Raw genomic sequence first — 15,828 nt, forward strand, 5'->3', positions numbered from 1 at the left:
AAAATCACAAGTTGCGTTAATGCAGTAAAGAAATTAGTGGCGTTGAAACAAATTTGCGTTAACGCGTTATTATCGCTTTAACTTTGACAGCCCTAATATAAAATAAGAAAAGCTAATTTATGCAATACTGTTGCCCACTCATTTTGAACGGTGGTTGCCAGAAATTGTCCTCACGGAGTTTCCTAAATTTCCATCACGGCAACATAACGATAATAAGTGTGTGAGTAATGCCAGTCGTATTGACTGACACTAAGGCCCATTTGTTAGTGTTACCAGCATGAGGCTTTTGCTTAGATATACAGACCTCAATACTGGGTGTCCATAGTTAAGGATATGAACACTTAAATACACACCACCTTCAGGACAGGAACACACATGCATACATAAATAAATACAGGCAGCTTTCCCCATTTCTGAAATGACCTTGTGTGTTTTTTAATCATTTCCCTCTTAGGGTTCTCAAAACCGCCTCATGATTTCCAACGGACCACCTGGTGTCCCGCAAGCCGTTCCCACTTTGAAGTCTTTTGGACCAGGATTCATTTAATTATACATTAAGATGCATCCATAATATTGATGGGGTGGCCTGGCAGCCTTGGCACTACAAAGGGTCTCTTACCAGGTCCGAGAGAAACATGAGGGGTTTAACTAATAGCCGTGAATGCACTCACTCCAGGTTCACATTTCACTGAATTGAGGCCATTCTTCTTCATTAAAGTGGCCTGCGTTGTACCCCAAACACGCCACATACCGGTGGATGGGAATCATTTCTCGCCGTAACATCTGAAGTTCTGTCGTTGTAACATGGACGAAACAAAGATCATAAATGTGCCTGTCAAGGTTAAGAGTTGTGAAGCCGTAAACATGTTGGAACAAAGAGCCAGTGATCTCTCCTCGCTGCCTTGCGCTTGGTTTTCTCACTGGAATTTTGTCATAGATCCTACACTAATTTGGGCATTTTTGGTCAAACAAATCAGTGGAGTTAAGAGTCTGAAAACACCAAGGTCTGAGCATTTTCCCAGTGCGTACCCAAAGCCAAGTGAGTGCACCGGGACAGAGCTCTCCTTCAGTCAGCTCAGTGAGGCCGACGGGCGGGTCTTGGTGGGTACAATGTGCTGCCCTTGGCCTGCCGGGCACAGCGAGCCCTGACACAGGCCCTCCTCAGTGTAAAAGGCCCTCGTCAGTCCTCATGGCAGCAGACCAGCCGAATTCCCTCGGATTACAGAAATATTTGGACAAACCTTAATCTAAAGCCTCGCAATAATAATTTTTTCCCCTCTGAAATGGAGAGGGAGCAATCAGCCTACACTGAAAAATGTCACTGGTCTGAATCTAACATTGTTGCTCTCCATCTTTATCTGCTCTGCTTTGCCTCTCAGATCAGTTTGCAACTAAACATTATAAGAAATATTTTCCACAGTTGGTCTCTCATGGTTTGAATGGAGTTCCTGGACAAAGTTGACTGTATGCACAAAGCCCTTTTCCGTCATTGCTAGTCATAGAGCCTATAGTTCCCAAACAGCCTACAGAATTCAAACTATGCCATCAGACTTTAATTCCCCTCTCTTTGCCATTGTTCCTCTGTGACTTGGCTGCCTTAGAGATGGACTGCTCAAATAGAGAGGGAGCGAGCAAGAGAAGGGGATTTGAGGTGCTTTGAAATGGCCATTGTCCTTCATAGTTAGGCCCTTTATGAATGACTGATTTACTTTAGTGGGGCAGGGCATCTGGTTTGGGTTTAACTTGCATCTTGTTTTGGTAAGGTGAACCCCCTCTCACCTCCAAAACTCTTCATGTTAACTTGAACAAAAGCCCACGGGCAGACACACATTAGTGGACAAATACGCTGCTTTAAGGCATACATGGATTCATTGCTGTCAATCAGTGTGTTTCTTCTAGAATAATTGTGTCTTCTCGGTGTGTCTGCTGTTCTTCAGTGACAGCTGATAAATACGCAGACTGCCACTGCTGACTGAACAGAACCTAAGCCAGATGCAGCCTGTGTGCAGAAAACGAATATGCAAGCCAATCACAACCAGGCTTTTTACAAGACTTTTGTTACCTTCATACCTCTGCGCTGAGCCCCCCCCTCCACTCCATTTTTCTTCCCTCAGAGTTTCCCCTCTTAACCCTTGTGTGTGGCTAGCCTCAGGTTGCTGAGGTTAGGTTAAACAAGCCACCATCAAAGCCATATTACCACTCGGGTCAGAGGAGGGTCAGGGTGCAGCAGGGTGTGTGGTTTGAGGCCCTAACTGGAGGGCACGACTGCCAACCAGCCAAATAGTACTGCCCTGGATGGTTACACAAGCAGCAGCTCTATTATGTTCAGCTTTGCTCAGCGCACAAAGCACAGCTGTCTGTGCAGCCATACCAAATCACTGAGCAATGCTGCCTGTGCCAAAGGAGAGTCAGTGAAAGAGCTGTTTTCTGCAAGTAAAGTAGGAAAAAAACGTTACTGTCATGAAAGTAAAGATTAGTAAGGTGTTGAGGTGTGCTAAAAAAAAAAATAGTGTTGATGGCTATTAATCTGAAAATTGCACATCTTTTATGTATCCGGCAGCTGTGTGTCTGAAAACTCCATAGTGGCCTTTTTGTTCCAGTCCTTTGAACCCCTGGGCATTTCACATCCCTCCCATCCCTCCCCAATATCCTTCCCCCCAGCTTCCCCATGATGGGTACAGTAAAGGCTCATTTAAAGGGTCATTAGTGCTAATCCTCCAAAACAATGAGGAAGGAGAAACAATGTGCTCCCTAGTCCGCCGACTCGGTCCAGGAATAAAGCCCTCTTGTCTGTTCTACAGACGTAAAGCAGAAGCCTGTTGTACTTATATCCCGTTAGATGACATAAATAAATGACTCATTCAAAATAGAGGGTTTATAAAAAACGACATGAAACATTATTCTCACAGAGGGTTCGTGAAATTGGCAACATGCATTTTAACTCAGATGGAGGCAAGTAAGAAGCAGTGGCAATAACAGAGGAGAGGATCAGAAGCCAACTGTATAATAACTTTCAGATTTGAGCGTATTTACTCATTGTTTCTTGTATTTACAGTGTTTGAGCTGCCTCTTCAGCTTGAACACATCCTGCAGTGTTTAGAGCTGGATGCACTTGGTACTTACTGTACTTCCCTGCTGCCTCTCATCACTAAGTGTGCCTAAAGGCAAGAACTGTAAGTGTGTGTACAAAACAAAACACTCTGAATTAACTGTGTTTGAACACACCGATCTCATTCGGTTAATCTTATGCAATCAATCCTAATAACCAGCAATGATTAAAGCGGTATTTACACCAATGATTTATGTGCTCTCTCAACTTTCACATCCGGAGCAGATGAAGTTTTTTGATAGACATTAATAGAATATATTAAATATTTACAATTAATAGTCCTTCATGCAGTTGATTTGTCTTCCTTGACTTGTAGCAAAGACTGTTTTCTGAGGCAGGAATTGCTGCCGAAGCACTCTTGGTCCGTTCTGACAGAAGTAGACTCAGACTAAGGCTCTGTCCTATCGTGAAATGGCATAAGAGTTCCTGGTTTTAAAGGCTGCATTACAGTAAAGTGATGTCATTTTCTGAACTTACCAGACAGTTCTAGCCGTTCAATTACTTCCCTTCGCCCACTCATTATAGCCACATTACTGATGATTATTTATCAAGAATCTCATTGTGTAAATATTTTGTGAAGTATAGAGAGGTCTTAATACAGCCAGCCAACCGCCATCAATCTACCTCTAACCTCTGCTCCACAAACGGCAGCTGCTAATCTCTACACACTGGTCTTGTCACTTAGCTGGTCATTCCCTGATGCAGCTTAAAGTTCAACATGTCATATGAGCATAAAAAAGTCAGGTTACTGGGGATGCCACATAAATAATTGGGCTGTTTCCTTTGATTAGAGGTGACTTTGAGATGGACTGTTGTCAAATGATCCAGGGGTGCATTTGGCAAAGCTGCTATAAAGTCCTTCTGGCCATAAGTGAACTTGAGATGACCGGGTGAGGAAAGTGGATCAGGTGAAATTGAGTTAGGATGAGAGGTAGCCCAAAGGACAAGGGGAGGTCTGCGCTCGTTCGTGGCAGCAGTGTCGTTTTGCCTGCGACAACTACGTGTGGCACTTTATTAGCCCTGCCATCTTGGTCGTTTCAGACAGTGTAGCTATTGATACCACTACAGCTAACCACATCAGCACCACAAGGTTTGGATCAGATTCCACAATGGACCTTCTTGTCTGTATTCTCACTTCTCTAAGTCGCATGAAGAGGCTATTGCTGGGAACCATTGGCATGTAAAATTGAATTCGCGCTGGGTGCTAACATTACACTAGTTGGCTGACTGGTTGATTTCAGGTCTTCCGCAGCTCGACCGAAATAGAGGCTTGATTTGGGCTGCGTCTATTGTTTCTGGGAAGCGTTCCCATTCATGTAGGAGGACTTGGACCCTCACAGCAGGAGAATGTGTTTTTGTGGGAGAAAGCCTTATGTGTGTGAGTGTCTTATGAGTTTCTGCGTGTCACCATATGTTTGTACAGTAGTTTGTGTTGTGTGTGTAATTCACTGTGAGGTTCTGTGCACTCTGCCACCCTGCGCTGGAGGGGTGTTTGTCCAAACGGCGCCAATGTTTGCACAGGGCTGTCACGATGACTGGGCTGGCTGGCCCGGGACGCTGCTACGTCTGAAACACAGGACAGACCAGAGTGCTCTTAGAGCTCCGTCTGAAGCTCTGTTTATCACAGGCAACATCGGACTAGAGGAAAAACAGATAAACTGTGTAGTGTAAGGAAAAGAACATCACCCATTGACCCATTTGATGTGTCGTTGAGAAGATAATTTGTAGTGGTGCTATCTTATGTAGGGCCATCTGTTTGGCATCTCAATGAGAGCAAATGTTTGCGGATGTGGGCTTTTTTATGGATGCATTTTGCATGTATGTGAAAGGACTAAAACCCACATATCAACATGGTGCATTAATGACGAAAATAATTTGCATTTTTCACCCTTTAAATGTTGATACACTTAACCAGAGTGCCTTCCATTATGAGTCAGACACTGTAGATGATCATTTATTTTAAGTGATAGTTTCTTCTCTTCAACTGGCCTTTTTGTGGACATGAGGGTAAAGGCGGAGCCACCCAGTGGGGTTTGACCAGGCTCAGGTGTCACAGACCTGCCATTTGTTTTCAGGCCATTAACTCAGAATAGCGAACAGTATGGTGCCACTCAGTGTGGGATTGCCGTCCATACGGCGCTTTTTCACAGGCAATGATGGAGTGCTTATTGTTACAGCGTCACAGTTCATCCCACAGCCACAAGCCATATGTTCATATATATCAATGTTACTGAAAGTTACCTACTAATTTAAATTGTCTTTACATTTTTCTCCATTTTGCCTGTTCGTTCAATCATGGATCCACATTTGAAATCTATTTAAATAAGTGTTATTATTGCTACAACTAATGATTATTTTTATTGTCAATTAATCTGACGATTTTTTTCTTGATTAATCGATTAGTTGTTTGGTCTGGGAAATGTCAGAAAATGGTAAAAAAAATGTCGATCAGTGTTTCCAAAAGCCCAAGATGACGTCGTAAAGTGTCTTTTGTTCATAACTCAAAGATCAGTTTACTGTCATAGAGGAAAAGAAACCAAAAATAATCACACTTATGAAGCTGGAATCAGAGAAGTTTGACTTTTTTTTTCTTAAAAAATTAGTCAAATCGATTAATCGATTATCAAAATGGAGATTAATTCAATAGTTGACAACTAATCGATTAACCGTTGCAGCTCTAAGTGTGATGTCTCTTTTAGTGACTGCATAATATCTATCTTCTTCTGAAGTTGGGGAAAGCTCAGGCTTAATAGTGCTGCTAGTATCTATTTTACACTGGTCCCTGGCATTTAAGCAAAGCATATGCAGACTTTTTATGACCAACCATGACATTGTAAGTGAGCAAGAGGCTGCAAAGTGCTATGATGACTCAGTGGTAATCTGTGATTGGCGACGGTGGCGCTGGGGTTAATGTAGCGGAACCCTCTCTCTGCCTCCCGTGCCCCCTAACCCCCTCCCCCCTAGTGTGGTCCCATCCTCCCCACCGGCCCTCTGTTACGCTTGACTCGCCAGGGGGTGACTTTTGAGTGACAGGTGGAAGGTGGGCAGCGATTGGCCGACCGCAGGAGAGTAGATGTGGGTGTTTTGAGTGCAGGCAGCCAATGGCGCGGTCTCAGCACAGTTGGCTGAACAACAGCTCTCCAGTGGAGATCGAGGGTTTCCGTGCGTGAGTGTGTGTTATTTGACACAGAAGGAGAGAGTGAGAAACACAAGAAAAAGTACTTAGGAAACAAAATGAGACTTATGGGATTTTCTGAGGTGAGATCTGTGTTTCTAGAACTGCGCTTGTTGTTTCAAATGTTTTCATGGGGTTGCTGTGATGTAGTTATTTTGTTTTCAGTTAAGGTCAGGAGAGTTGATGTTGAGGGATCTTGTTTACAGGGGAGAGCATTGATGGGGTTTCAGTCAGCACGCAACTTTTGTTGGAACTGTTGGGTAAGTTTTCCTTGGTGGACCATCAAGGGCTGAAACACGGATAAATCTATTTTGGCTTGTCGGTTTATGGATAAACTGTTGTGTTTGAGTATGATTTGTGAGCAGATGCACACAATTTCTCAGAAGTAAATATGCTTAAATGTTCCTACAGGGAATCTAGACTGTCTCTTTGAGAATATAATGCAATTCTACTACTTTAAAATTACCCACTTTATTTCTCTTTTTTTCCTCGTTGTAATGTCTCCATGTGTTTTTCTCCTTCTGTTTCTTCATAGTCGACCACGGCTGCGAGAGCTGCACGGGTGTGAGTGAGTGGCCTGGCTGGACCTCTTCTCCCTCCCTCCATCTCTCCATTAATCCTCCCATCTACCCACCCCGTCTCTCGCCGTCTCGGGCACCATGCTGATGCAGTGGCTGGCTTGGTTGGCCCTGCTGTCTCTGGACTGGGCTCCAGGCTGCTGGGCCTTCACCACCACCAAGGCTCAGGGCCTGAGGGGTCGCATCCAGAGAGACCGCAGAAACATCCGGCCCAACATTATCCTCATCATAACTGACGACCAGGATGTTGAATTGGGTAAGGTTGGCGCACGTTCTGGTCTTCCTGGAATTCTGTTGGCCCTGTTCACTTTTCATTTTGGTCCTATTTTTGCCTTTTGTTTCTGTGATTTCTTTTTCTTATTTTTCTTTCTATGCTATCTTTGTCTTTGTGGGCATTTGCATCAGGATTTAAGTGGTCTTTCTCCACACATGAAATATTAAATAGAGGCCATAAGCCAGAGCAGAATGGCCATCTGGCCCATTAACTGCTGAATAATAATTATTTGCCACTTAGAGAATTCAGCACGAAACGGTCGAGTGATCTTAATAGAATGAACTGTGTTTACATACACAAGTGATTGTCATTTAAAAAAAAAAAAAAATTGTCATGGTGTATTGGCACAACCTGTTTTTTTTTAATTAGTATTGAACTTCCATACCTTGTCCTCCAGGTTCTCTACAGGTTATGAATAAAACCCGTAAGCTCATGGAAGACGGAGGCACAACTTTCACCAACGCCTTCGTCTCCACACCCATGTGCTGCCCGTCACGGTCCTCCATGTTGACGGGCAAGTACGTCCACAACCACAACACCTACACCAACAACGAGAACTGCTCGTCGCCTTCCTGGCAAGCTCAGCACGAGCCACGCTCGTTCGCCGTCTACCTCAACAACACCGGCTACAGGACAGGTTGGTGAACAAAGACATGCACTCGCATATACAGTATGGGCACCTATACAATATTCAGCAGTAAGGACCTCTAAATGCAGTGCTGGTGATGTTTTCCCATTATTTAACATGTAAAAGTGGCATTTCTCAGGTGCTGATTGGGTACCATCTCACTTTTTTGCCAATATACCGTCAATCACCACCAGCTCAAATGTCCTCCCGCGGCCCTCGTTATTCACTCGTGTTAGTCAATCAACATTTTTACAGTAAGCTCGACTCCACCGCCCGGCCCGGCTGTCTGCTGTGAGAAATGCAAACAAGGTGAGCGTGCCAGGTCGCTGTCGTCTCTCATCAGACAGTGTCTGTGTGAATGATGGGCAGGCGTTGGACTGGGCAGCTCAGTGGGGTCCTGTGGGCTGCAGCACGGCCTGCGGTTTTAGAGCTGATACGTTAGTCTGCAATTAGCCTTCTCTAGGACAGGCTGGCTCCCTGCCCAGCCTATCCGAGAATGCTGTAGCAGTGAAGCCAGGGAAAAGGAGACGATCATAAAAGTTATGCGTCTCACACGCACACACAGATAAAGTCACACAGAATTGCGATTTTCACAGATACAAACAAAGAAAACATGCATTTATGGCCTAAGACTTCATATTAAAAGAAACCTTCCTTTATCTCTCCTTCTCTTCTGCAGGCTTCTTCGGCAAATACCTCAATGAGTACAATGGCAGCTACATCCCACCTGGGTGGCGCGAATGGCTTGGATTGATCAAAAATTCCCGCTTCTATAATTACACTGTCTGTCGGAATGGTTACAAGGAGAAACATGGTGCCGAATATGCCAAGGTATGTGTTCCTATAATTTCAAAAAAAAGGGGCTATTAACTCATTTGTTGTCCCTTTATGACCTAATATAAAGACTTCACCTGACAAATTGTAGGTTCCACTGCACATATAAATACAGACATGGAAGCACTTCACTTATCACGGTGTTGTGATCTAGGCTGGTAGGAATTCTCATTCGAGAATTAAAGGGAATGACTTGTGGAAGAGTCTCCTCTTTCTGCAGCATCCCTTTATTATGACGTACCTTACCTCAACATTTAGACACTGTAAAACTGAAGCCTATTTATGAGAAGCCTGTGATAAATACCACCCTGCATTTGTTTTTGTCTCTCTTTCTGTCTGCTCCTCTACTTTTTGTCTCACTGTGAAGTTTCGCGGAATGATTTTGTGCTATAATACCACAATAAAAAAGGAGGGGAAATTTCACATCACCACTGTCAGACTCTGGAGATGAACACTGTGGTTACCCTGTCTTTTTGTAGCTCCGGATGGCATCGCTCATCAATCTTCCCCAAATGTTTTTGTAAGAGCTGTCAGTTTGTTTTCGCAGCTCTATGCCAATATCTTCCCGGGTAGCGTAGTCCTGGGTACATGAAGAATCTGTGAGGAGGGCTTCTAGTTTGGATACATGTCAAGTTTCAAGATGGCCTGCCCGAAAGATGGGCAAACAAATGTTTGGACTGCTAGTCCTCTGCCAACTTGGACTGAGGTGTAAAGTTACCCACAAGCTGAGGCCAAGGTGTTTACACGACATGTGCTTGGTCAGCAGGTTGTGGTTTAAAACCAAATGGACACAGTATTTGCTATTTACTGTCAAAAACCATTAACCTGCTGCCGCTAGGACAACCACAGCTCCTCTTTTTAGAGTCACACAGGGTGAGAAGGTCACGGTATTCCACACAGCTGGCACACCAAGTCGTTGTGATTAGATGAGGCACTTTCCCCGTGATTTCATTCAATTGGGTCCCATTTGATTTTCCATCCGTAGGAGGATGAGTTCATTGAGGTTAAGACCTTTTGCGTGAGCTTTAGTCGGAGAATATGATCCATAGACTTTTTTTTCCTTCAAATTCCATGACCGAAAAAGACACAAAGCAGCCTACGTTGCAAGCCAGATGTGATATTTTGGTGTCATCAATGCTAACAGAAACTCTGCTCAGAGATCAAGAATCAAATCCACAACGCCCTGCTGCATTGACAGTCAAACCATGTAGGTTATTATAAAACTTTAAATGTCAGAATATCAAGTTAAATGGGTGAATGTCATCTGGGAAATCAAACCTTGTGTGAATCGACTGTCACTTTGTACTAATCATCTCCAAAAGGTTCTGGGAAAAGTGATACTCTTCACCTTCCTGTCCATTTTAGAGCCGCTGGCCAGTCATTCCCCATGACACTGTTGCTTCCTTTTGACCTGCCAGAGCCCTTATAGCAGCAGCGGCTCCAATTTTGGAGAGCTGGCAACACATAGAAAACAAGTATGGCAACGCTTCGCCATGTGCACACAATCACCAGCCTCCATGGGCATGTGCAGCCACCAGGCCATTAAAGCTGGCCTGGCTATAAAGCCTATTAATAGAGACAGGATGAATCAGCCAAACCCACTTCTGACATTTCAGGAAAATCACCCTTTACCCTTTCATTCTGAGCCTGGCACTCCCTTCTCCACGCGGTATGCCAGACAACAACTGGGGCATGCCAAAACTGCAGGTAGAATGGTTAATCTGTTGGAAACTTGGCAAATGATATTGTGATTTTAGTTCAGGGTGTGACCTACTGTACATTTAAAAAGACAGACTCCACCACGCCTGGAATAAAGGTTTTGATAAAAAATGTCGGGGCCTGTGGGTTGTTTGATGTGACAATATCACATTTCCTCTAGTCTCGAGTCTAAGCTCTTTACAGTAAGTTACAGTTTCATTCATTCAGTTGTCCTCTCTTTCCCCATGCCACTAAAATTTAAATACGAGCACTCTGGGACTTTGTGTCTTTCCCATTTCCTGTCTTTCTCCTGTATACAAGTCATCACTCACTCCAGCTCATTTCCCTAGTAGTGCCTGAGGCTTGTATCTGTTGAAGTTATTGTGACTGATTTGTGTGTTCCATTATCTCCCAGAGTGAAGCAGTGACAAGAAAACACATGTTAAGAGAACGGGATAAAGCTAAATAGGAGAGGAGGAAGCTAAAGGAGAAAGAGAATGGATAGTCCAGAGAGGAGTTAGAGGGTGGGAGCTGTCATAACAACATACCATTTGAGAGCGCCAGGCTCCTCTCACCATCAAGTGGTGTCACATTCAATAGTGCAGAGATTCACTGATGAGGCAACAGCGCATATACTGTATACACTCACACACAGACAGACTCAAGCACACACTCGCATTTACACAGACACACACACACACACACACACACACAGGCAAGCTGCCAGCTGTTGACTCGACAGATTGGTAGTGTAGTGTACTCAATGGCCCCGGTTCATATCCCCACTGGCCCCCGTCCATTTATTTAAAAATGACTGGATGAGGGAAAGCAACATGTCATGGTGATTGGACTGCGCGAACGAGTTTTATCAAAGCTTGTGTTGTTTTGCATTTCCCCCCCCTTCTCTAGCCTTCTCTAGATGGGATTTTAGCCCTGCAGCATCTAATAACTCCTATTTATTCACTCTTTTTTTCCAGGACTATTTCACAGATCTGATCACCAACGACAGCACCAACTTTTTCCGCATGTCCAAACGCATGTACCCCCACCGCCCTGTGATGATGGTGATCAGTCACGCTGCTCCTCATGGCCCAGAAGACTCGGCTCCACAGTACGCGGAGCACTTCCCAAATGCTTCGCAGCACATGTAAGTTACTTTCAGACTCATATTATCACACATGCTAGGGCTGGTTATCGGTGCTCGATACCTTTTAAGGTATCGACCGAAACAACCCAGTACCAAGTAGTATCAAAACATCTCCAGCCAAATGATACCTGCATCCATCCCTTTTGGGCCCAGATCTAGAAAAAGATGACGTTCTTTGATTTATTGCGACGTGTGATTGGCTCTCTACTGCAGCAGCTCCATCTAGGGCTATCAATTTATTGAAATATTTGATTAATCGCAAATTAATCACACATTTTATTTATTTATTTATTTATTTCGCACAATTTATCTGTTCAAAATGTATCTTAAAGGGAAATTTGTCAAGTATTTAATACTCTTATCAACATGGGAGTGGGCAAATATGCTGCTTTATGCAAATGTATGTATATATTTATTACTGGAAATCAATTAATAACACAAAACAATGAGAAATATTGTCCAGAAACCCTCACAGGTACTGCATTTAGCATAAAAATATGCTAAAATCACAACATGGCAAACTCAAAAGGCAACAACAGCTGTCAGTGTGTCAGTGTGCTGGCTTGACTATGACTTGCCCAAAACTGCTTGTGATTATCATAAAGTGGGCATGTCTGTAAAGGGGAGACTCGTAGGTACACGTAGAACCCATTTTTATTCACATATCTTGAGGTCAGAGGTCAAGGGACCCCGTGGCGTTAAAACAAATTTGCTTTAACACGTTATTATCGCGCTAACTTCTACAGCCCTAGCTACAACCCATACAGCCAGAATTGTCTTCTGCACACGGCTCTCCACGGCAATGCAATCCGACAACCTGTGGGTCGGGGGACGGCATTATCAGTGGTAACCGCTGTATGAGCGCTGTGCAATGCGGTGGCGATTAGCTAACCAGTGGGACACACACAGAGCTTCCATTCACATGATGGGTGTCAAATGAAGTACTCTATTGGTATTGATATCACTTTAAGGGTACTGGCATTGGTACTGGCAGCGTAATGTTTTAAACGATACCTAGCCCTAACACACACTCAAATACACACACTCATCAGGGTTCCCACATAAGACTTTTAACCCTGTAAAATAATGAAACATGAATGTTCAGGACCCTTATTTACAGATTATATACGCAGACATTCGGGCGGCTTTCATCTGCTGCGTTATGGAATTTTTTCTCGTTAACATCCAATTAGAGTTTTTATGATTTGGTGTACATAACATTATTACAGTACTCACGCCCCTCAGTCCCCACTGATGACAGGTTGCTTAGAAGCTGCTGGGGCCGACGACTCGGCAAGCGTGAAATCAAAATGATTTATCATCCGAGAATAGCTGGAGCACATACCATGAAGAAGATCAGCGATGGCTTATTTTATGGAGCACGGCGCTCATGCCAAGCCCACATCGGCCTCCCACAACTCTCATTACTGAGCGGAGGCAGCGTTGCAATACTGTGGGTCTTTCCATGGCAACATGCCCTGCCATCTCCTGGTGGGCCCTCCAACAGGCTCCCAGGATGCACAACTCTACTGGGTGGGGGTGGAGGGATAGTGTTTTAGAGAAGTAGATGTAAGGTTCAAGGCTGCCATTTCTGCTTTCTGTTTCCCAGCGCTTTCAGTGTTTCCTTCCTCTCACTTTCTAACCCACTTAACATTCCCCTCTGTCTGTTTGCTCTACCTCTCGGCCGCTCTATCTGTATATCTCTGTTTCTGTCTGTCTCTTCCTCTGTCTTGTCTCGCTTTCTCATCCCTTGCCCCTCACCCAGCCCTCCCTCCCCTCCTGTGAAATGCGCAGAGGACTTCCTGATCCTGTCCATATCAATCAGTAGTTTCTCCCCGCGGCTCTTGGGACGAGAGGAATGCATTGTGCGCTTTGGAACACCCTTTGTGACATTATTAATTTATTTTTAGCTCAAGCCTCTGGGTGAAGGGGTGGGTGGGGGGGGGGGGGGGGTGGAACTGGGGCCCGGGGGTGACTAAAGGGGTTGCCCCAGTGATTGTGTGTCGGTGCAGTGTGTGCGGAGTATGTGGTGTGGTTACTGCGGCAGCACAGGTGGTTGTTAGTGTGGGTGGGTGTTTGTTTTGGTGTTTGTTGACTACACACTTCTAAAAACAGATATGGAAAAACTTCTTTTTTTTTCACTGGCAGATGTTGTGGAGCAAATTCCTTTTATATACCTGATTTTTAGGGCTGTCAAAGTTAACACGATAATAACACGTTCATGCAAATTCGTTTTAACGCCACTAATTTCTCTAACGCATTAACTTGTGATTTTTAGGTTGTAGCGGGCTCAGTAAAGCTAGAGTGAATATACTGGTATCATATGAAACTAGAAAAACCCAAGAAATCCAGCGGTACCAACTATGTCATACTAGCTTGTCATGAAGGAGGCTATAGAACGCTCCAAACTTGAGCTAAAGTTTGTCAAGGAAAGACTGGCATGGCCATTTTCAAAGGGGTCCCTTGACCTCTGACCTCAAGATATGTGTATGAAAATGGGTTATATAGGTACACACAAGTCTCTCCTTTACAGACATGCCCACTTTATGATAATCACATGCAGTTTGGGGCAAGTTATAGTCAATTCAGCACACTGACACACTGACAGCTGTTGTTGCCTGTTGGGCTTGAGTTTGCCATGTTATGATTTGAGCATATTTTGTATGCTAAATGCAGCACCTGTGAGGGTTTCTTGACAATATTTGTCATTGTTTTGTGTTGTAAACTGATTTCCTATATTAAATATTATACATACATTTGCACAAAGCAGCATATTTTCCCACTCCCATATTGATAAGAGTATTAAATACTTGACAAATCTCCCTTTTAGGTACATTTTGAATGGATAAAAATGTGCAATTAATTTGTGACTAATATAAATATTTGAATCGATTGACAGCCCTAATGTTTTTCTTTTGTTCCAGTTTGAGTTTGAATTGGTTCAATTTGGCAATTTAGCTTAGGTAATTCTCTACAAAAGTCCCTGGCAAGGTCATTTACTAATGGAAGGGTATGACATGAAATGTGTCTGGTCTGCCTCTTTCTGTCTTTGCAGCAGATACCTCTAATCCGTAATGCACAGAGTTGGGAAGAGACTGCGTGGCAGTAAGGGAGGAGCCGCCTCATAAATCAAATGAGCGTCTGTACCTTTGACAGCAACAATAGCAGGGGAGGGTTTGATGTTAATGTCATTAACATTCCTTACTGGAGGTGTTTTCACCCTGTCTCTTAGATGTAAGCCAAGCTCTTGACTTATTTTAAACACTATAGATGTGGTGCGGATTCTTCTATAGCAGGGAGAAGTGAATGGAAATTATTCTGGTCGTAGCTTTAGGGAATGTCACTAATGCTCATGCGGGATGTGTCTATGTTAAGTTCTGTAAGGTCAGGAGGCATTCTGGGGTGAACAGTGTGCCCCTGGGCTGCTGTAATCCAGGGCTAATACCACCAAACGCCGTCCTACGTATATGTGACAGGTGGCAGGTGTGACCTCTCCTATGGACTGGCTTCGTTCCACTGACCCCTGCATTCCTGGTTCCCTTATGCCCAGGGCCCCATACCTTGGTGGCCCATTGCCCAGAGACAGGTCCCTTTGTGGGGCTTATTAGACCGCCTGGCTCGGTGGGTGAAGAGTTCACTCTTCTCACAAAGCAGGCCTGAGGAGACGAGGGCAGAAGGCAGCTCACTCAATCAGAGCAAAGCAGCTCCCAGCAGGTCTTCATTAACTATCTAAGTCTTGATACTTTATCCAGCGGCTGCTTATTCAGGAGATCCAACCTGTTAGTTTATAGTTTGTTTTAGGAGTAGAAGGGAAATTATGTATTATTGTTGCATTTTATGCCAACACTACAGACTATAAATATAACTTATGAATTCTGGGGTTGACTACATGTGTTTGCAGTATATTATTTATATACTATTTCTGCTTTGAACTGCAGAAACTTCATACATTAGTCCACTGTTTATCTCTCTTCTTTACTTTACAGCTAATACCGCAGACAGGTGAACGGCTTCTCTCAGCTATAACTCTCCACAAACAAGCCTGCCTCTCCCTCCCTCTTTGCTCTTTATCCACTCTTGTTATTCCCCATTTCAAAATGACCATGACTTATTGAGTTTTTGGTCCAGAAGTTGTTGCAAACTTGACTTTGGGGCCTATTATTTTCTTAAGCATGTGCCAACCCTCAAATGACTTGTCTGTGCCAAGAGCGCAGTGGAGCTGGGAGACTCTCGTCTCTGTGTGAGGGGAGAGAGATGGTCAGAGAGAGAGAGAGAGAGAGGTGTGGAAAAACAGCTAAGGTGCTGGCTGCTGGGTATTAAGACATTTCCTTCAACAAACAGAGCAGCTATTGATGCGTGTCAAACGCGGTGGACAACTGCGGCAC

General features: G+C 44.1%; 1 protein-coding gene across 11 annotated transcripts in view; it reads left to right on the forward strand.

The window, feature by feature from the left end:
• Positions 1-15,828, forward strand: part of sulf1 (sulfatase 1) — a 94,440-nt gene that overhangs the window by 63,377 nt on the left and 15,235 nt on the right. For 9 of the 11 annotated variants that reach the window (XM_074622633.1, XM_074622641.1, XM_074622632.1 and 6 more), the window contains 4 exons: positions 6,820-7,118; positions 7,534-7,773; positions 8,444-8,595; positions 11,274-11,443. In XM_074622633.1, the coding sequence (XP_074478734.1) occupies positions 6,944-7,118; positions 7,534-7,773; positions 8,444-8,595; positions 11,274-11,443 (737 nt within the window). In that variant the 5' untranslated portion in view covers positions 6,820-6,943. Of the gene's footprint in view, positions 1-6,347; positions 6,368-6,526; positions 6,545-6,819; positions 7,119-7,533; positions 7,774-8,443; positions 8,596-11,273; positions 11,444-15,828 lie in introns of those variants that run through there. The other 2 variants (XM_074622636.1, XM_074622635.1) reach the window with 2 other exon arrangements.

Source organism: Sebastes fasciatus, chromosome 21, assembly GCF_043250625.1.
Source record: "Sebastes fasciatus isolate fSebFas1 chromosome 21, fSebFas1.pri, whole genome shotgun sequence".
Taxonomy (NCBI): domain Eukaryota; kingdom Metazoa; phylum Chordata; class Actinopteri; order Perciformes; family Sebastidae; genus Sebastes; species Sebastes fasciatus.